The 18197-nt window shown below is 54.5% G+C and overlaps 7 protein-coding genes across 7 annotated transcripts; 2 read left to right on the top strand and 5 right to left on the bottom strand.

Annotated features, from left to right (window-relative positions):
- Positions 1-426: 426 nt before the first annotated feature.
- Positions 427-4150, bottom strand: BDY24DRAFT_417593 (P-loop containing nucleoside triphosphate hydrolase protein; the record flags this gene model as incomplete). Its single annotated transcript, XM_076643738.1, has 18 exons — positions 427-906; positions 995-1060; positions 1141-1387; positions 1459-1529; positions 1605-1712; positions 1785-1843; positions 1915-1941; positions 2016-2110; positions 2177-2239; positions 2338-2411; positions 2477-2560; positions 2640-2742; positions 2834-2904; positions 2976-3086; positions 3173-3201; positions 3304-3414; positions 3504-3616; positions 3957-4150. The coding sequence occupies 18 exons, from the start codon at positions 4148-4150 to the stop codon at positions 427-429; spliced, it is 2106 nt and encodes a 701-aa protein (XP_076494166.1).
- A 114-nt stretch (positions 4151-4264) lies between these two features.
- Positions 4265-5770, bottom strand: BDY24DRAFT_398301 (uncharacterized protein). The gene is made up of 7 exons (XM_076641673.1): positions 5617-5770; positions 5412-5525; positions 5275-5323; positions 4976-5146; positions 4767-4844; positions 4580-4686; positions 4265-4499 (listed from the first exon to the last, which is right to left on the bottom strand). The coding sequence occupies exons 1-7, from the start codon at positions 5703-5705 to the stop codon at positions 4349-4351; spliced, it is 759 nt and encodes a 252-aa protein (XP_076494165.1). The 5' UTR covers positions 5706-5770; the 3' UTR covers positions 4265-4348.
- An 80-nt stretch (positions 5771-5850) lies between these two features.
- Positions 5851-6927, bottom strand: BDY24DRAFT_443675 (DUF2945 domain-containing protein). Its single transcript, XM_076644788.1, has 6 exons — positions 6780-6927; positions 6675-6686; positions 6537-6596; positions 6378-6408; positions 6223-6264; positions 5851-6106 (listed from the first exon to the last, which is right to left on the bottom strand). The coding sequence occupies exons 1-6, from the start codon at positions 6873-6875 to the stop codon at positions 6078-6080; spliced, it is 270 nt and encodes an 89-aa protein (XP_076494164.1). The 5' UTR covers positions 6876-6927; the 3' UTR covers positions 5851-6077.
- Positions 6928-7224: 297 nt separating this feature from the next.
- On the top strand, positions 7225-8728 carry POF1 (nicotinamide-nucleotide adenylyltransferase). Its single transcript, XM_076644787.1, has 4 exons — positions 7225-7329; positions 7419-7780; positions 7940-8259; positions 8356-8728. The coding sequence occupies exons 2-4, from the start codon at positions 7434-7436 to the stop codon at positions 8712-8714; spliced, it is 1026 nt and encodes a 341-aa protein (XP_076494163.1). The 5' UTR covers positions 7225-7329; positions 7419-7433; the 3' UTR covers positions 8715-8728.
- Positions 8729-8877: 149 nt separating this feature from the next.
- Positions 8878-12323, bottom strand: PTC5 (type 2C protein phosphatase PTC5). Its single transcript, XM_076641672.1, has 13 exons — positions 11628-12323; positions 11512-11528; positions 11240-11438; positions 11123-11146; positions 10777-11054; positions 10658-10688; positions 10361-10582; positions 10188-10272; positions 10050-10093; positions 9799-9980; positions 9427-9672; positions 9272-9315; positions 8878-9138 (listed from the first exon to the last, which is right to left on the bottom strand). Exons 1-13 carry the CDS (start codon positions 12143-12145, stop codon positions 8959-8961), a joined length of 2070 nt encoding a protein of 689 aa, XP_076494162.1. The 5' UTR covers positions 12146-12323; the 3' UTR covers positions 8878-8958.
- A 1667-nt stretch (positions 12324-13990) lies between these two features.
- Positions 13991-15236, bottom strand: CHS5 (Chs5p; the record flags this gene model as incomplete). The annotated part of the gene is made up of 4 exons (XM_076637520.1): positions 13991-14084; positions 14220-14384; positions 14484-14543; positions 14665-15236. The coding sequence occupies 4 exons, from the start codon at positions 15234-15236 to the stop codon at positions 13991-13993; spliced, it is 891 nt and encodes a 296-aa protein (XP_076494161.1).
- A 636-nt stretch (positions 15237-15872) lies between these two features.
- On the top strand, positions 15873-18140 carry HUT1 (UDP-galactose transporter HUT1). Its single transcript, XM_076641671.1, has 10 exons — positions 15873-15964; positions 16058-16097; positions 16170-16194; positions 16281-16645; positions 16731-16989; positions 17098-17173; positions 17269-17479; positions 17585-17668; positions 17787-17805; positions 17896-18140. Exons 1-10 carry the CDS (start codon positions 15951-15953, stop codon positions 18012-18014), a joined length of 1212 nt encoding a protein of 403 aa, XP_076494160.1. The 5' UTR covers positions 15873-15950; the 3' UTR covers positions 18015-18140.
- The last annotated feature ends 57 nt before the right edge of the window (positions 18141-18197 follow it).

The following is an 18197-nucleotide window of genomic DNA, read 5'->3' as shown; positions in this document are numbered from 1 at the left end:
AACCCTCCTCGACCTTCCTGGCGGTCGTTCGAGAACCTCAGGTTGTTTACCCTATCCTATGCAATGCGTCTTTTTCGTCCCAGCTCCTTTTTCGTTCGACGTGGAAGAAGGCTCGCCTCACCAGCGAAAGAGGTCGAGGCTCACGTTCTTCGACGCGTCGTCTTTCGATTGTTCTCTTCCTTCCAGTCCTTCGCCCAGCTGGCTCCACTCCGGCACCCGTGAAGATCGTATAGTCATTATTTCAGTCTAATCGAAGTCGTAAAGATAAGCGCGAAAGAGAGGGAGAGAGCGGTAACGAAGAAAAGCAAACAAAGAGGAAGAGAAAACGAATGAAGGCGTCGAGGTCGTCTAGAGGAAAGCACGGGAAGAGAGAAGCAATTTCAGCGCAATTTGGATCGATGAAATAGAAGAGGTACAAGAGGGAACTCACCAAGGATGAGCCGTCCTGTAATGATGTGAGTTTTCCGACACCGTCGCGAAGACGATGGCATTCTTCGGTTTCTGCACTCCCAACGAGCAAGGACAGCACAAGAAGTAGGGTTTGTACTTCCCCTTCTTGGTCCTCAAACTCTGCTTGGCTCCCTTCGCGTCGATGTAGAGCTTGTCGGTCGAAGTGAGGACCTCGAAGCCTTTCCCCGTCGAGAAGTCGATGTCCTCCTGCTTCTGTCCTGGGCTGACGATAACGACGAACGAGGAGGACGACGAGAGTCCTGAGAGAGTGATCACGTTGGGATCGAGAGGGAAGCATTTGAGGAGGTTGAGAGCGGTGTGAAGGTTGAAGGTGATTTCGAGTCGACGATTGACGGCGGGTCGAGAGACGGTTGGGAGGAAGGCTGGTGAGCGAGCTCCGGGAGCTTTGGTTTTGCCGTTGACCTGAGAGGTGGAGGAGGGTTTGGGCTTCATGAACTGAGATCAGAAAAAGAAATGGAAAGGGAGAGTTCAGTTTGAGAGTGTGCTTGGAAGACGCGTCGAGGAGAAAAGGATGAAAGCTCACGTCGTAGGAATCAGAGTTCAGGGATGAGAAAGCAGTGAGCGAGTTGAGAGCTAAAGCTGTTCGTTTCTGAACAACATGAGAGCGAGAAACCGCTCGGTAAGCGTCGCATCGAAGGGCAAATTGAAGCGCAAACGGACTGAACCAACCTTGAGTTGAGCGACGACGACCTGCTCCGAGCGAGGCCTAACCTCTTGAGCAGCCGCTGGTAGCTCCCCCATGATTTGATTTCGAGAGTGAGAGCTGATGGGTACGACCTCCGAGTCCTCGTCAACAGCTTCGAGCTTGATCCCGACGCGTCCGACCTCGACGACCGTTCCCCCCTCGGACGGCTTGGACGGCGACGGAGGCTTCGGGTTCTCGACGAGTATCCCACTCTTGATGATCAGGCTCTCTCTGATGAAGAAGACAACAGGTCGTTGTCAGTTCAGGTGAGCTGAGAGGGAAGAAGAAACAGAGGGACGAACGCTTTAGCGAGTCGGTCTTGAAGCTCCCGTCGCTCTCGATCCCAGTCTTCAGCTCGTTGTTCCATGTCGGCCTGCAAACGTTCGAAGGAGTCGATAAATCTGCTCGGCTCGTCGGAATGAGGATAAAGCGGAGGTAGAAAACTGACCTGCTTCCAGGCGAGTCCAGTACCCAAGGCGACCTGCTCCTCGAGCTGCTTCTTCAGCGTCGAGATCTCCTCCTTGTAGAGCGTGATTTCGGCGGTTTCGGTCGATATCTGCGTGAAAAGAAGAGTGCTCTTGTCAGATTCGAACTGCCAAAGGGAAGAAGAGAGGCGCGTTCCACTCACGATTCTCGCTGCCGGGCGTGTGAGGACCAACGAAACCTTCTCGGCGAAATCCAGGGTACCTGAGCATCACAGACGGGTGAGAAAGTCAGCTAGAACGCTTCTGGTCTACGACGGAGAGACGAGAACTCACGTATGGTCTGCTCGACTTGCGAGGGATCTGCTCGAACGAAGAGGGAGACGATCAGTCGCTACATGCGGAGGCGAGAGACTAGGAATACGAGACGAGCTCACCAAGGGAGACGTTGCAGATGAAGACGAGCCTCGACTTCCCGCTGAGAGAGCTCTGAAGTAGACCGGTGAGCTTCGAGTTTCGGAAAGGAACCATTCTAAACGAAGAAGAGACGAGTCAGCACGAAAAGGAAAGAAGGAAGACGAGGAGGAAAGGATCTCACTCCGACTGGCCGTTCTTCTGGTTGTCTACGATCTTGCCGATGACGTTTCGAAGAGTCAAGAGACTGTCGAAGAAAGGAAAAAAAAAAGACACGAGGCTGTCAGAGAAAGCGAGATCATGAGAAGAGGAGTTAAGGAGACGACTCGCCTCTGGTTGATCAACATGCTCTCCGCGTCCTTCTTCGAATCTCCAGTCTTGACGGTTGTTGCTTCCGAGCCAGCAAGATCAACGAAGGTCTGTGAAGAAGAAGGTGGTGTTTCAGGCGGCTGCTTCCTCTTTCACTCGAGAGACGGCAGCTCACGAGGCACCCGCTCCTGACGGTTCCCGACTTGCTCGACGCGTTGATGGCTTGAGAATCAGGCAAGGAGTCCGAGGATTGGATTGACTGCAATAAAATAGTGAGCAAAGAATTATCAGTGAAGTTCGCACCCTGACAACAGAAGACGAAAGGCGAGAAGACGAACCATGGTGAGTATCGAATGAGATCGAGAAGACTGAGCGTTCCCAGCAGTCGCACGAGTCGTTCGGTTCTTCTCGGAAGCTTTGATGACATCTCGAAGGTTCTTCCTTGAAGTGACGGCGGCTGTAGAGGAAGAAATCAAGGGAATCAGGACGCGTCGCGCGTCGAAGCTCCCTCTCTCGAATAAAACGCACTCACTCCTTGACAACGACTTCGACCCGAGCTTCGTCGATGGATTCACCGACAGAAGATCGTAGACTCACATAGATCTGGAGTGGCAGAACCAACTCAGTCAGCAACAGAGAGAGCACGATGAAATCGAAGAGGATTCCAAACTCACCTGAGAGCAAGAAACATGAACGGTGAACTGCCTCCTCGAGTCCTTCTCGATCTGTTCGAAGATTTTCTCAGTAGCCAGATGGATGATCCCTGGATCCGAAAGGTTCCCAGTCTGCAGGTTCAACATAAGAAGAAGGATCGAAGATCAGCGACTCGATTCTGAGCTCGCATCGAGGCGAGAGAGGAACTCGTTCCTACCAAGGTATGAGTCTTCCCCGATCCAGTAGCTTCAGAACCCAAGCCCAGTCTCAGTCAGCACAGCTCCTGATCCTCCCAGAGCTCGAAAGGAATGAGAGAATGAGAGAGAGCGGGAACGACGTCAAGCTCACCTCCATAAGCGAAGACCGTCCCATCCACACCGTCCACCGCTCCCAGAACCAAACTCCTCACACTCGTCTCGTAAACCTTCATAGTATCGTCCTCCGAGGTGTAGATGTGATCTAGGCGATCCAAAGACGCCGTGAGAATGAGCGGGTCAGCCTCGAAACGAGTCGAAGAGCTTTTGAGAACGGGGGTTGAGCTAGCTCACTGGGACTCGACTCCTTCATCCCACCCCCACCTTCCGCACTCGTAGGGTAGGCAAGAGTATTGTTTTTCGTCGAGAGCTGGTAGGAGGGTGATACCGACGTCGAGGGTTTGACTCTGAGGGAACGCGAAGAGAGTTCGATCAACAAACGCTCCTCCTCCTCCTTCACCGTTCGAGCTCATTTCCTCCCCCACCTCCCCTACTTCAAGAGCACCCAAATTTGCTCGAGAGCCCCCCTCCTCCTCAGCGGTGCTGAAATGAGCTCCTGAGTGGGTAAGAGTTGGACTCACCGAACGCAAACAACCACCTTCTGCTCCTCTCCCTCTCCTCCTCCTTTGAGCTCAACCCATCCTGACCCTGCCTTCTCCTCCAACCTTCTTCAGCCCTCTCCCTCGACCTCCCCCTTCCCCCAGCTGATTTTCCACCTCCTTCTCCTCCCTCTCAACTATGTTCGACTCCTCCAGCACTCTCCTAGCAGCAGCAGCGGTCGTCGGTAGAGGAGGAGGAAGCCGGCGGGAGGAGGAGAAGGAGGGTTGAGCTTGAGCTCGTCCTGCCTTCGCCTTCTTAGACTTCCCTGGACTCGCAACTGGAAGAACGACAGGTGGTGGTGGTTGGCGAGAAGTAGAGCGAGAGGATCTCCTGGTAGCCATTGAGGCGAGCGTGTTGCTGGTGGTTTGGGTTGGAACGAAGACGGGAAGAGGCGGTTGATTTCTATTCACACCCCTTCGTTTCCTTTCCCTTCACGACCGAAACGGCGACGGAAGCGTATACAACGTAAGATCGAGATAATTAACACGAAGAGCAAACAAACCAACGGAAGAAGAGCTGGATAGGTAGACCAATGTACTCTACTTCTTAGGCGAAGCAGCAGCAGCGATCAAATCGCCCAACGTGCTCGTCCAAGCGTTCTTCCCTCCCGTCTCGAGCACATCTCCATGGCAAGGGATCAGACGGTCCCAAGACCAGCCAGCGACGATAGCAGCGGCAACTCCGAAGGCGCTGGCAAGAAACGAAACGAAAAAAGGTTCAGCTTTTGCGAGATCGCGTCGTCGTCGAGGGGAGAGGGGAAGAAAACGAACTGTTTATCCGAGGAAGCGATCCCAGCGATCATCTTCTTGTGCATCGTCGTCCCAGGAGCCATGTGTCCGTTGAGAGAACCGAGGATGCCGTGGCCGCTTCCGGGGTGCTGGGTCGAACGAACGAAAAAAGAGAAGGCGGTGAGCTTCGAGTCGAGTCGAGTCGAGCTGAGGGAGGAGAGGGACGAACCTGTTCCGTAGCAGGAAGGTTGAACAGCACGTCCGCTTCGATAAGCGTTCCAGAAGGTTTGTGAAGGAAGGCGAGGTCCTATTCAAAAAATCAACAACCAAAAAACGAAGGTCAGTTTCAATCTCCCTTCCTCTCCCCTCTCCTCTCCTCTCCCTGCCCTCCCACCCAACCCCACCCCAAATCCAACCCTCTCCCTCCTCCACACTCACCTTGTTAGCATGACTCTTGAAGTAACAACTCTCAATCTCCTCCTCGAACCCGGCCTTCTCCGCCGGTCCAGCGAGTCCGTTCGTCGAGTACTCGAACGCGAACTTGACGTCCGGTTTCTTGGCTGCTACACCTTCGGGTCCGACGCAGATGGCTGTAGGGTAGGCTTTGTGCTGAGCGAGAGGAAGAGAAACGAGGGGAGGGAGAGAAGGAGAGAAGAAGAGGGGAGAGAGAAGGGGAGAAGAGAGGGAGGTGAGGTGAGCGAGGGTTCGGAGGGAAGGGAGATTCGGAATGGACTCACGAAAGCAGAAATGTTCATTGTGTGTTCCATATCAGGGACGACGAGGTACCTAATAGGAAGATACAACAAGGAAGCCAAAAAAGGTCAGTCTCCAGCAAACGAACGAAGAAAGAAAAGAAGGGAGGAGGTGAGCTCACTTGACCTCCCCTCCCAACCTCGCAATCTCCGCCTTCGTGCTCTCCTGCAACGGAGTCGACACGTAGATCCAGATGTCTCCGCTTTGAAGCTTGATGGCTGTGGACCTCCCTCCACTGAGAACAAAAAAGGAAGGAGAGTGTCAGGATGAGAGAGAGGGAGGAGGGAGGGACGAAAGGAAAGAAGGGCTCGAAACAAAAAACGCACATGGGCATCAACCCGAACCGTTTGAACGGGATGGAGAAGATCGAGATGGCAGGAGTGATGGAGCGGATGATGGGGGAGAGGTCGGACATGGTTTGGTGAAGAAGGAGGGTGAGTGAGTGAGGGTTGGGAGCAAGAAGGAAGAAGGAGGGGAGGGTCGAAATCGACCTTCCTCGAAATCGAAGCCTGCAAAGGAGTCCATGACGTGGGGGTCGTCGCGTCGTCCCATCTTCCTCTCCTTCTCTCCTCTCCCTTTTTTCCCTTTTCCAGCCAGAGAAACTCGAGCGATAGAGAAAACGAAAGATCATCACCATCCACCAACCCACCAACCCAGCATAGAGAAAACAGCGAGAGAAAAGACGTTACGAAGCAAAAAAGAGAGAAACCAGCAAAACGACATCGACATGACCTGATCAACCCTGAACGACGGCGAATGAGTTTCGAAGAGACGAGGAAGGATGAGTTCACTCCTTGATTCCTCCTCCTTTGACCCCTGTTCCACAATCAGAACGAAGAGAGAAAAGGGGGTCAGAATCGAGCGAGAGGAGATGGGTGGGTTGGGAGAAGAGAGAGAGAGAGAGAGAGAGCGACGCGTGTTTGAACACTCACACTTGGTCGTTTGGGTGTCGAGGTTCTTGATGAGGTATTGAGCTGGATTGCGAGAGCGAAGGAAGAGGTGAAAAGAGAGGAAGAAGGGAGGAGAGTGAGTGAATGCGGTGGCGAAAACGAAGAGGAGGAGGAGCGAGGCGAGAGAGGGGACGCACGATCTTCTTCCGAAGCCCTCATGTGTTGTTTCTTTTAGGAAAGAAAGAAAACAGAGCGAGTCAGCATAGATCTCTCGAACCACGACGGATGGATGGATGGATGGATGGATGCAAGGGAAAGGGAGGGGAGGGAAAGGAAGAGAAGAGGGTCAAACTGACCTTCCCCTTGTGCGACCCCTCCTTCTCCCTATCCTCCGTGATCTTGTCAACGATCTCTCCCTACGAAAAAAAGGTGAAACAGAGCAAGATCAGCTTCTTCTCGTCTTCGAAGAAAAAAAGATAGAAAAGAGGACGTACTTCAGCTTCAATCTGCGAAAAGAGGAGTCCGTGAACGAAGGGTCAGCGACTCGTCTTTTGCCACCCAATCCTCCCTTCCCTTTCCTTTCTTCGAGAGATACTGACATGTTCGTTCTTCCCTCGACCCCTAGGGAAGAAGGTGATCCTGTCTCCGACTTTGTAGGCTGAAGTGGGAGAGGAGGAGGTGGTGGACTTTGGCATTCTTGTTGGAGCGGAGGGTTCAAAGGCTTCAGTTCGAGAGGGTTGGGAGATTGTTGGGGTTGGGGAGGAGGAAGAAACCAAAGGGAGAGTCTCTGACCTGTTCGTTTTCGAGGAAGGGTCAGGCGATTCGAAAGGGGAAGGCTGCGAGGACGCGACGACGCGCCTGACTTGGGAAACCCCTGCGCCGCGCGATTTCGTTCATCTTTGGGAAGATTTTTTTCAAGAAATCAGTAGACAGTTGGGACGATTGCGTTACTTCTCAAGTCTCGCTAGGGTGAAAATCTGCTGCGAAAAACACGTCATGAGCTTCCCCTTCGTTGGCTCGTGCTTTTCCCTTCTTCCCAGGGTTCCGAAAGCGACGAAGCTCAACGTTCCTCCTCCTCCTTCCCTTCCTCCCTTTCCTTTCAACGGCCATCTCTTCTCTCTCTCCCTCGTTCTCGTCCTCTCTTTCCTGGTGCGTTCCACTCTCTCTCCAATTCTCTCGAGCTCTCTTCTCTCGAAAAAAAAAAACTTAACCTCTTCGTTCTCTTCTCTTCTTCGCAGCTCCTCTTCACTGACATGTCCCTCTCCCTCCCTCACCTCCGCTCCTCCCTCTCCTCCGTCCTCGACCCCCTCTCCCCTCAACCCTTCCAACTCATCTGGTCCTCCCACCCACGATGGCCTCTCCCTCCTGCTCCTCGTCTATCCTCTTCTTCCTCTCAACCTCCGCGGAAAGGACCGTTCACCATCTCGATCCTGGATTCTTCGTGGAATCCACCGACCAACGCTCATCTCTCGCTCGTTACTGCTCCTTTGCCTCCGGGAGGCGATAAAGAGGTTGGAGAGGGAGAGTACGACGCTCATCTGCTGCTGCTGAGCGTGAAGAACGTGGATAAGGTGTTGAAGAGTGGGGATGCGAGCTTCGAGTGAGTGTCAAGAAGAAGGAAGGAAAGGTCGAGCTCAACAACATCGAGTTTCTCCTTCCTTCCTTCTTCCTTACCCAGACCCCCTGATCAACTTTTCCTCAATCTCAAACAAACGCTAACTCTTCCTTGCTCTCTCGTATTCAATCTCCAACCTCCCAGACAGCGACTCCAAATGATCCATCTGCTCGCTCTCTCCCTCCTCTCCTCCTCCTCTTCCTCCTCTTCCTCACCCTCCTCCTCCTCGCCTCGTTCGCACTCCAACCTCGCCATAGGGATCCTCTCCGAACCAGCCTTCATCGCCAAAGACGTCGTCGTTCGGAACTTCCTTCAACAGCACGCTCGAACCCTCGCCCAGAACGAGAACGAGAACGAGCAGGACGACGACGACGAGGAGGAGAGGAGAGAGCTCGAACGAGGTCAGGTCCGACTGGCTTGGTTGGTTGGAACGGATACGCTTTGGAGGTTCTTTGATAGGAAATGTGAGCTCCAATCACTCGCTTACTTTTTGTTTCCTTTCTCTTTATCTTTTCTCTAACCAAACTCTCTCTTTTCTTTTACTTTGTTCGTTCACGCAGACTACCCCTCCTCAACCTCCCTCCTGTCAACCCTCTCGCCCTTCTTCACCCGCCAACCACCCTCCTCTACCCACCCAGGTTCCCTCCTCATCCACTTCCCTCGTCTCCCCTCTCCACCCGTACCTCCTCCTCCTTCTTTCGACGTAAGCGTGCTCGAAGCGCTCCCGCCTGGGAGCGTCAGGGTGGGAAGGTCGAGGGACGCGGGGAGGGATTGGGGGAGAGTGAGTAGTACGGTCGTTAGGAACAGGTGTAAGGAGGAGGAGGGGAAAGGGTTGGAGATGCAAGAGGAGGAGGATGGAATGGAGTTGGTGCCGGAGGGAGTGAGGAGGTTTTTGGAGAGGGAGGGACTTTATCGATGACGGTTGAGAGAGGGAAGAGGGACGCGTCGAGAGAGAGAGAGAGGGAGGGATCAGAGTAGTCGAGCTGAGCTTGATTTCGGAGAAAGCTTTTCGAAAAGAAAAGACAAAAGAAGAACGAGTTCCTTGCTCTTTCTCAACTGCATCGAACGCAAAAAAAAAAGAAAAAAAAAAAAGAAAACGCGTCGTCCCGAATCTCATCTCATCCCTCCCCTCCTCTCCTCAACCCAATCAAATCAAATCTCAATCAATCCCTATACTGACTCTCCCCCCACCTCAGAATCCTGAACGGATCGATCGCCTCCCTCCACTCGCCCTTGTCCAACACAGCAGGCTCAGGAAGGACCGTCACCGGAGGAGGTTGCTCGTTCCCGAAGAAGACGACCTTGACGGTGGTGTCGTCGCGTTGGTAGCGGCTGATGGGGGGCTGTTGGGTCGAGGAAGGAGGAAAACGAAAGGAAAAGGGTGGGTGGGCGTGTTAGGAGGAGAGAGAGAGAGAGAGAGGGAGGGAGGGATGGGAAGGGAGAGGGAGAGGGAGAGGGAGAGGGAGCGGGACGAACCTTGACCGACATGAGCCTCAGGAACGCTTCTTCGTCTCCTCCAGCTGATTGAAAACAGAAACCGAAACCAAAAAGGAACCTCCGTCAGTCAGCCAAAACCCCTTCCCATCTCGTCCCCCCCCCAAAAAAAAACTCGAAAAAGACGCGTCGCTCACCCAACGAGTTCCGAATCAAGAACGTCGCGGCGTTCTCGTCCCTCCCGTACCAGAAGTACTCCTGCTCCTCGTCCTTCTTCTTCATCTTCCTCTTCCCGTCGAACCCTCCCGCACCGTCGGCAGCTCCTCCTCCCGTCAGGACGTGCTCCATGATCTCCTTCTTGAGGACCTTTCCGGTGAGGTACGGTTGGTCGAGGCGTTGGCCTAGCATGCCGACGATGGCTTCGTTCGAGAGGCGGTCGAACACTTGTGGCGGGGAACGAACCAACGAACGGAGGGAGAAGGAGGAGGGAGGAACGTCAGCGATGAGAGCGGCAGAGGGAAAGAGAAAGGGAGAGCAAAGGGAGGGAAGAGAGAGAGAGAGAGACTCACGTCCATCCGTCCCCATCACCAAGAACCTCAACTCTCCCGTCGACGAGTTGGCCGCTTCCGGTCCCAGAGCGAGTTTCCGATGGGTGACTTCCGGACGAGCAGTGACGTAAGGAGGGGTCTTGAGGTTGGGAGACGGAGCTCGAGGTCGTTTGTGGTCCGGAGGGAGGAGCTCTTCGTAGAGTCTGTGAAACGAGGACGGAACGCGTCAGAGTTCAAAGAGGTAAACCGTAGAGGAGGAAAGAGGGACTTACTTAGGTTGAAGCTCTGCTGGCCATTTGTATCGAGCATCTCCGAACTGCATACGAAGAGAAGGGAAAGGGAAAGGGTCAGTTTCTTCGGACGCGGACGAAACGAAACGAAAAGGAGAGAGAAGTGGTCGAAAAACTCACCGCTCTCGAAGGCTCCAACCCACCCAAGATCCTCCCTCTCCTGACCACATCGTTCTTCTCACTCTCAGGATGCTCACTCTGAATCCTACTCTCCCCCCAACAAAGAAGTCAGCGCTCGATCTCTTCCGGTCGGACGCGTCCGTTCCGAGACGAGACGAGACGAGACGACGTACCTCGCCAACTCCTTCGGGTTCCTCCCCGTCTGATCCTCACTCAACACTTCCACTCTCCACTTCTTCTCCTTCTCGACCCAGTAGCCAGCCACGGCTCGACAGTCTCCAGCGAGAGCGACGTAGAGATCTTGGGCGGCGACGTCCACGTAGGTGAGGAGGGCGCAGGATCCGGAGAGGGCGGGGAGGATGGCGGAGAGAGGGTCCGAGAGGTCGGTTTCGGATCTGGAGATGAGATAAGAGTGGTTAGATACGTACGTCGGATGAGTGGTTGGTTGAAGAAGGGGAGAAGGGACGAACTGGAGAGGCAATCGTGCGAGGAGTCGAACGGCTTGGGTTTCGAAACGAAGACGGCGAAACGGTCAGTTCTTTCCTCCTCCTCCTCCTCCTTGTCCATCCCCCAAAACACAAAGACTCACGTTCCCAAACGATACTCTCATCCAAAGCCTCGAACGCCCTCTTCAACGCAACCTCTACCTTCTCAGGAGCCTTGAAGTCTCGTCGACCCCCCGTTCCGGTGAACCCATCGTCGAACAACCACTTCTTGACGCCCGAAGCGACGGACGTGAACGACCTAGGTGGAGAAGGATCGAAGGGAGATTGGAAGGATCCACCGTGAAGGGTGGAGAGAGCGAGGTTGACGGTCGGGAGGAGGGTCTTCGAGACGAACTCGGAGGTTTTGTGGCCTGAGTGGCCGCTGGGAGGAAGGCGAGGTTGTCAGGACTCGGAGGAGCGTCATGTGCTGAAGGGTGTTAGGGAACGTACTCGAAGACAGCAAAGAAACAGAGACTAGCAACAACCCCAACCAAAAACGGGAGATCAGCTCGAGAGGAAAGGAACGAAAAGGAAACGAGCGTTCGCGACTTGAGCGATGGAACTCACTCTCCCTCCGCTCCTTCCAGGATCTTTTCCGCCGATCGATCCTCCATGACCTCGTTGGACTGAAGAGCGGACGTATCGCATCGCTTGACGGGGTTCCCAGGTCGGTCGTAGATCACAGAGGCTTCCCGTCGTTTGAGAAGGAACTCTGCTCGTTTCCGAGTGACAATCTTCCAGACGTCTTCTCGGATGTGCTCTGGGTCTGGCCAAAAAAAAAAAAAAAGGCGAAAAGTCAGCCATCGGTTGAGGAGAGGAAGGTGGAAAGTGGGGTTTACCTTCTTTTGTTGGAAGTCTGATAGCAAAAGAAGAAACGAACGAACGAGGAGATGGTCAGAAACCCTCCCTCGTCCCTCCCTCCCTCGTTCCCTTTCCCTTTCCTTTTTGAACTCACTTGATCCTCGTCTTATAAGTCCCACTCGTATAAACCGGCTCCACCCCATACATCTCCTCCCACAAGATGGCGACCAACTTGATCGTCCCCCACGTGAGGATCACCGTCGTCACCCACGTCCTGATCCTGCTGTTCCTCCTCTCCTTGCTCGTCGCTTTCGTCCAGTCCCTGATCTGTCCGCCGAACGTGTACCGGATCCGCTTGGCGGCTCGGGAGAGGAACCGTTCGGCTTTCCAGTCGTCGGGGGTTTGGTAGGATGGGATCGAGGGAGCGGTCGGAGGAGGAGGTCGTCGGAGTTTCTTTGCTCGGAGGAGGGCTGGGTCTTGGAGGGAGGAGAGGAAGGAGGAGGAGGAAGGGCGGGAAGGAGAAGGAGGAGGAGAGAGGTTGGGATCTTGAGGGGGAGTGGAGTGGAGAGAGCGGAGGAGGGAAGGCGAGGAGGAGGGCAGCGTTGAGCGGAGGAGGAAGGAGGGACGAGAACGAGGGAGGAGGAGTCGACGAGATGGGAAGGAGGTCATCATTCGAGCGAGCGAAGGAGATGGAATTGGAGTCGAACGGCCCTCCTAGGATTCCTTGAGTGTTAGTGTTAAAGCGTCTAGTCCCTTGTTTCGTTAAAGAAAGTCCAAAAGAGAAAGCGATGGTCGTCGGTTGAGGTCAACTTCAAAAGAAGGAAAGGAAGGGAGGAGGAGCTCGAGCTCGCTTCCCGACGACTTCCCCAGGCCAGCCTTCTGGCTTCCCTCAATCCTCGACCAGTCTATTTAATCCCTCTTGTGTCTCTCTCCTTGTTACAGCTCCTAGCCATACAAAAAAGAGAAGTTCGTACTCGTGAAAAGGAAAAGGGAAAGCAAACGAAAAGAAGAAGAGAACCAAACCAAATCTATTAGACTAGTCTACCCGAAAGATCCCTTCACTTCCTCCCTCCCTTCCCCTTCTTCCCATTCTTCTTCTTCTTCCCTCCTCCTCCCCCACCTCCACCACCTCCCCCACCAGCCCCACCAGCTCCAACCTTCGTCTCCTCCACAGCCTTGTCCCCCTCGCCCTCAAGCTCAACCTCCTTCAACCCGTCCTCCTTCTCCTCCTCCTCGTCGTCGTCCTCCTCAGCATCGTCCTCCTCTCCCTCGACGGTGATCGTAGGAGGAGCAGGAGCAGGAGCGTCATCCTCGACCTTTTCACCAACGAGATCGATCTCCTCCGACGCGATGACAACAGGCTCAGGCTCGGCGATCTCCACCTCCTCCAAAGACGCGACAGGTTCCTCGACGACAGCCTCGACCTCAACCTCCTTCTCTCCTTGAACCTTCCCTCCCTCAGCCTCCGCCTCCGCCTCCGCATCCTCCTCCGATCTAGATCCAACAGGAACCGTCTCCATCACCACGACCTCCTCCGTCGCTCCCAGCGAAGTCTCAGCTTCCTCGATCCTGATCTCAGGAGGAGGAGGAGGAGGAGGAACCGACGCGTCTTCGACCTGTTGTTCCTCGACGACGACGACGGCGGCGACCTCTGGTTCCGATTCGGGTTCGGGTTCGACGACCGTGGGTACGGGAGGAGGCGTAGGAGGAGAAATGGCGACTTCGATGGGGGATTGAACGCTCTCGACGCTGGCTGAAGGAGGGGTCTCGACGACTGGCGTGGGTTCGGGTTCCGATTCGATGGGAGTGGGTTCCTCCTCGACGACAACGGCTGGAGGAGGAGGAGACGATTTTCGAACTGGGGAAGGTGGCGAAGGAGGGAAAGTTTCGGATCCGGGAGGAGGAGTGGGTGGTCCTCCTTCTGCTGAGGAGAGAGGGAATCTGTGAACGAACGAACGAACGAACCGAACGAACGAAGATCGAAACGATCAGTGATCCGTTTCGCTCAAATCGAAAACGACATCCTTTGTTCTCGTTTCGAAAAGAAGACTCACTTAAACCCCCTATTCAGCACCCCTCCACCAGGCGTTCTCGGTCTGTTCCTCTCCCTCTCGTTCGCCTCCTCCTCCTCCCTCCTCGCTCTGGTTTCCGGACTGATCCCAGCGTCGGGATCCTCGCTTCCTCGTTCTTGTCCGTCGGCGTCGTCCTGCTGCTGAGGGAAGGAGTGGAGGTCTTCGGACGCTCGGGTGTGAGGCGAGGGAGGGAGGGAGGGGGAGGTGGGTCGTTCGAAGGTGGCGGAGGGGAGAGGGTTGAACGCTGGGGAGGAGCCGAGCATGTGCTGGGAGACTAGAGAAGAAGACGGATGGTCAGTTCGGAGCTGTAAGAGAACAGAGGGGAGAGGGGAAGGGGGGGACGAACTGGCAACCATCCTGAGAGAGGGAGAGGGAAAGGAGAAGAAGGACGCGTCAGGTTTGGGGATCAAAGAAGGCGAGAAACGCGAGTCGAGGATGGAGAGACTCACTTCTTCTCGTGCAAACAAGCGAGAACCCATCCAGGTTCGACCACAGGAAGCGTGAGCTGAAGAGCCTTTTGGTATTCAACCGAAGGACCGCTGAGAAATGAGGAGACGAAACGAGGACGAGACACGCGTCAGTTTCGTCGACCCGCGTCACTCGTCGACTTCCTCGACGATCCAAGTCCCCCAACAGCATCGATTCTCGCATGAAAGAACAGATATCGGACTCACCTTCCATTCACAGGACCAGCTGGAGTGGTGCAGACGAAATGAGTCGTGTCGATCTGGATCTTGTCGCTGTACTTTGCTCCCATCTGGTCGAGAGCGATCTTGGCCTGATGGAGGTGGTGAGGATCCTGAACGGTTCCGAAGCAGACTGAGATTCCGGAGGTGTCGCTGTGAAGGGGGAAGAAAGAGAGAGGAACGAGGAGTCAGTCGACGTGAAGGGTGAAGGAACGAGAGAAGACGTGACGGGAACGAGAGAGATGGACGAACTTGATGGTGTGAGTTCGCACTCGGATAACGTTGGAAGGGTAGGTTCCAGCGGTGGTTTTCCTATTCGAGGTTGAGAACGAACGAGGAGAAGGAAAACAGAAAGTCAGCTCTCGCGTCCGAGCTCCATTGACGCCTCCCTCACCTCCCTTTCCGCCGTCCCGAACCAGAATCAAACACTCACATCACGAGTTGGAACGTATAATCCGTATCCATGCTCAGACTGCTCAACTTCGTGCTCGTGTTGTGCCCAGGATTCGGGATCGCAGCCAACCGCGTTCCATTCCTGTAGATCTCGACTCCTCGGAGCTTCGCGTTCGCCAGCTCGAGCTTCCCCCACTCGAGCGTCACACTCGTCTGAGTGGTGTTCCTGAGGGAGAGAACTGGAGCTTGAGGGGATTCGGTTCCGTAGGTTTGGAGGATCTGGGATTGGAGGGAGGAGAAGGCTCGAGCGTGGGTTTGTTCGGCGGCGACGTTTCGGTGGACGGAGATGGAGACGATGGATCCTGAGGTTGAACCGGGAGGGAGGAGGAGGGAAGGGAACTCGATAAGATGAGCTCGCTCGCCGATGAGGATCTGTGGAAGGTGGAGAACGGCGAACGGTGAGCTTGAAGTCGAAGGAGCGGAGATGGGAAGGAGTCGAAGGGGAAAGACGTACAGCCTGTGGGAGCATCGAAAGCGGAAAAGCGCAAGAGTCAGCCAGGAAGTAGAAGTGGGTATAAGGAACGTTGAAGTTGAGGAAGTTAAGCTCACCATGCCTGCATCGAGCTGGAGAAGGAAGGATGAAGAAGGGAGGGAAGGAGAGAGGAGGTCAGCTTCGTACTTGCTGCTTCTTCGAGGAATCCTGAGCTTCTGAGTCTAGATCTTCCGTCGAAGATGATGCTTGTAGTCGAACCATCGCGATCTCCGTCTGTGAAGATCGAGCAGATCTTCCTTCGAGCTCAGGATCGACGTCTCTTCTCTCCCCTTCGAGCTCAAACTGACGAGGTCGAAGCTCGTCTTCTCCTTCCCTTCCTCAAGCTCTGGCCTCTCCTGCTGTTCCTCCTCGACGAGCTCCAGCGGACTGAGAGCGGCTGCTCCAGCGTCCTGTGACTCCGTCGAAGCTGATGTTGGATGCTATGCGCTCCGTTTGTCGAGGACGGAGAAGGAGCGAGAGAGATGGAGGAAGGTCGAACGTACCTTCCCAATCGTGAAGGTTTGCTGGAGAATGAAGGCCAGAAAGTCAGCGATCGATCTTATGTCTCTGTACGAGGACTGCACTCACGAAATGCTGTTTTGAAGAAGACGCCATCTTTTTGGAAGCTGGATGGAAGTTGGAGGCGACTCGAGAACAGCCTCCGGTTCGTGCCAGCTCACTTTCAGCCTGCCTCTTCTTTTGACTCTCAACTCCCAACTTCGACTTCTGTCACTTCACACTCGTTCAGTTCTAAGAGATTGCCTTCGCTAGTCGAACATCTCAGCTCTTCAAAAATGTCGCTTCTAAGGTGAGCAGGTCTCGGCGAGCTGAAGGGCAGGAGGAGGAAGGAAACGTCGAGCTCACCTCCTCCTTCTCCTTCTCTCGTTTCGCTTCCTTGCAGATTGGGAGTTTGCTGTGGAGGAGTTTACTCAATGTTTCTCGTAAGCCGCTCTACTATTACTTCTCGGCTCACTTACGAATCAGTCCTGACTTCCCTCCTTCATTATCTACAGCTCTGGGCCGTCGCTCAAGAAAGACGTTCGTCTCTCCCTCTCATCCTTCTCCTCCCTCTCCGCCCGTCTTAAGCTCATCTTCACTCCATCTACTTTACTCCTACGCTTCAGTCTCCGTTCCCTTCCCCTCTTCAAACCCTCACACTCCTCCCGCTCGCTTCAAATCGATCCTCGCCCTCCAAACCTCCCAAGCTCTCATGTCCCTCCTCTCCTCCTTCATCTACCTCCTCTTCAGAGCACCAAAACAAGCTCCCTCGACAACAGCGGAACCTCAACAAGAGTCTAGGTCCCTTTCTCAAACCCTCGGAATCCCAAAAGATCCCAAGGATCGCAAAGAGCTCATGAAAAGCTACTTCAAGGTCGCCGTCCTCAACACCTCGGCTGGTCCTTTCGGATTCGCGTCCCTCAGGTTCATCAGTTACCCTACCATGGTGCTGGGGAAGAGCTGTAAACTCGTACCGGTTCTTTTCATGAACGTGAGTTTGTTTTCTTCTCTTCTTTCGTCGCTCTTTCTGCTGCGTCGAGCTCAAGCTCACCTTCTTCCCGTTTCGTTCGTTCCAGGTCATCCTCTACCGACGACGCTTCCCTCCTCACAAGTATCTCGTCGTCTCTCTGGTCACTCTTGGAATCACCCTCTTCATGTTCCTCGGAAAGGAAGGTCCGGCGTCGAAGCATTCGGCGGGAGGAGAGGGAGCGACGACACCGAAGGGTCAAGGGCGGGAAGGGTTGATTGGGATGGGCTTGTTGGTGGTGAATCTGTTGATTGATGGAGCGACGAACTCGGGACAGGATGAGATCTTCAGGAGGTTCAAAGTTAGCGGTGAGTTCGGTTTTCCCTCGCAGGGAGCTCGATGCGTTTCAGAGGGATGGACGCGTCGGGAGCTTTGAACTGACACCGCGTTTCCCTTGCTCGCTTGCGCTGATCCAGGTCAGCAAATGATGTTCTTCATGTCGTTCTTCACCCTTCTCATCTCTTTGCCTCTCATCCTTCTCCCCTTACCTCGGTGAGTCCGCTCTCGTCCCTTCCAACCGCCTTTTCTCCCTCTCCTTCTCCAACGCTAACCTCTCCCTCCCCTCGTATCTCTCTTTGCGCAACCAGAATCCCGATCCTCTCCCCCGCCCCGTCCCCTCACTCCTCCCTCTCCCACCTCCTCACCTTCCTCTCCCTCCACCCAACCCTCCTCAAACCCCTCCTGCTCTACTCCTTCACCGGCGCTCTGGGCCAGCTCTTCATCTTTGAAACGCTCGAAGGGTTCGGGAGCTTGACGCTCGTGATGGTGACGGTGACGAGGAAGTTGGTTACTATGGTGGTGAGTTCGCCGAGCTCCGAAGGTCGGATTGAGGGAGGGACGCGTTGAAGAACGAGGCTGCTGAATCGTCTGTTCTGTTCTTTCTTGCGATCGCCATCGAAACAGCTCTCCGTCGTCCTTTTCGACCACAAACTCACCTCGGGACAATGGTTCGGAACTGCCGTTGTGTTCGTCGGGATTGGAGTTGAGGTTCGTCTTTTTCCCTTTCCATCCCCTCTCCCTTCCATCCCCTCTCTCTTCCTTCCCTCCTCCCTTCTCTACCCACAGCTGACCACTCCCCCCTCCCTTTTGCTTCCGTTTCTTACAGGCGTGGGCTAAAATCTCAGGTTCGAACGCTCCCTTTTCCTCTTTCCTTCCGTTCTCGACGCGTCGCTGACCTTTTCTGTCTCTTCGTTTTCGGTTGCGTGTGAGCACAGAGGATCGAGAGAAAAAGAAAGCGAAAGCTAAGCTTCTTGCTTCTGGTTCGGAGAAGTCGAATGGGAAGGCGAACGGGGTCGCGAACGGGAATGGGAACGGGAAGGTGAAGAGTTCGTGAGAGGGGGAACGAACGGGAGGAGGGAGGGTTGATAGAGAAGGAGGAGGAGAGAGACGCGTGCATGGACTTTGACTTTTCGTTCAGTTGGGATTAGATTATATTTAGATTGACGTTCGTCTCTGCGAAGAAGAACAAAGCCGAGGAGTGGGAAAAGAAAAACGCGTCCACGCGACGCCACGAAAG

The sequence above is a fragment of the Mrakia frigida genome (genome assembly GCF_051309035.1).
Source record: "Mrakia frigida strain ATCC 22029 unplaced genomic scaffold BDY24scaffold_29, whole genome shotgun sequence".
NCBI lineage: Eukaryota > Fungi > Basidiomycota > Tremellomycetes > Cystofilobasidiales > Mrakiaceae > Mrakia > Mrakia frigida.
This window is presented reverse-complemented; position numbering and strand designations above follow the sequence as displayed.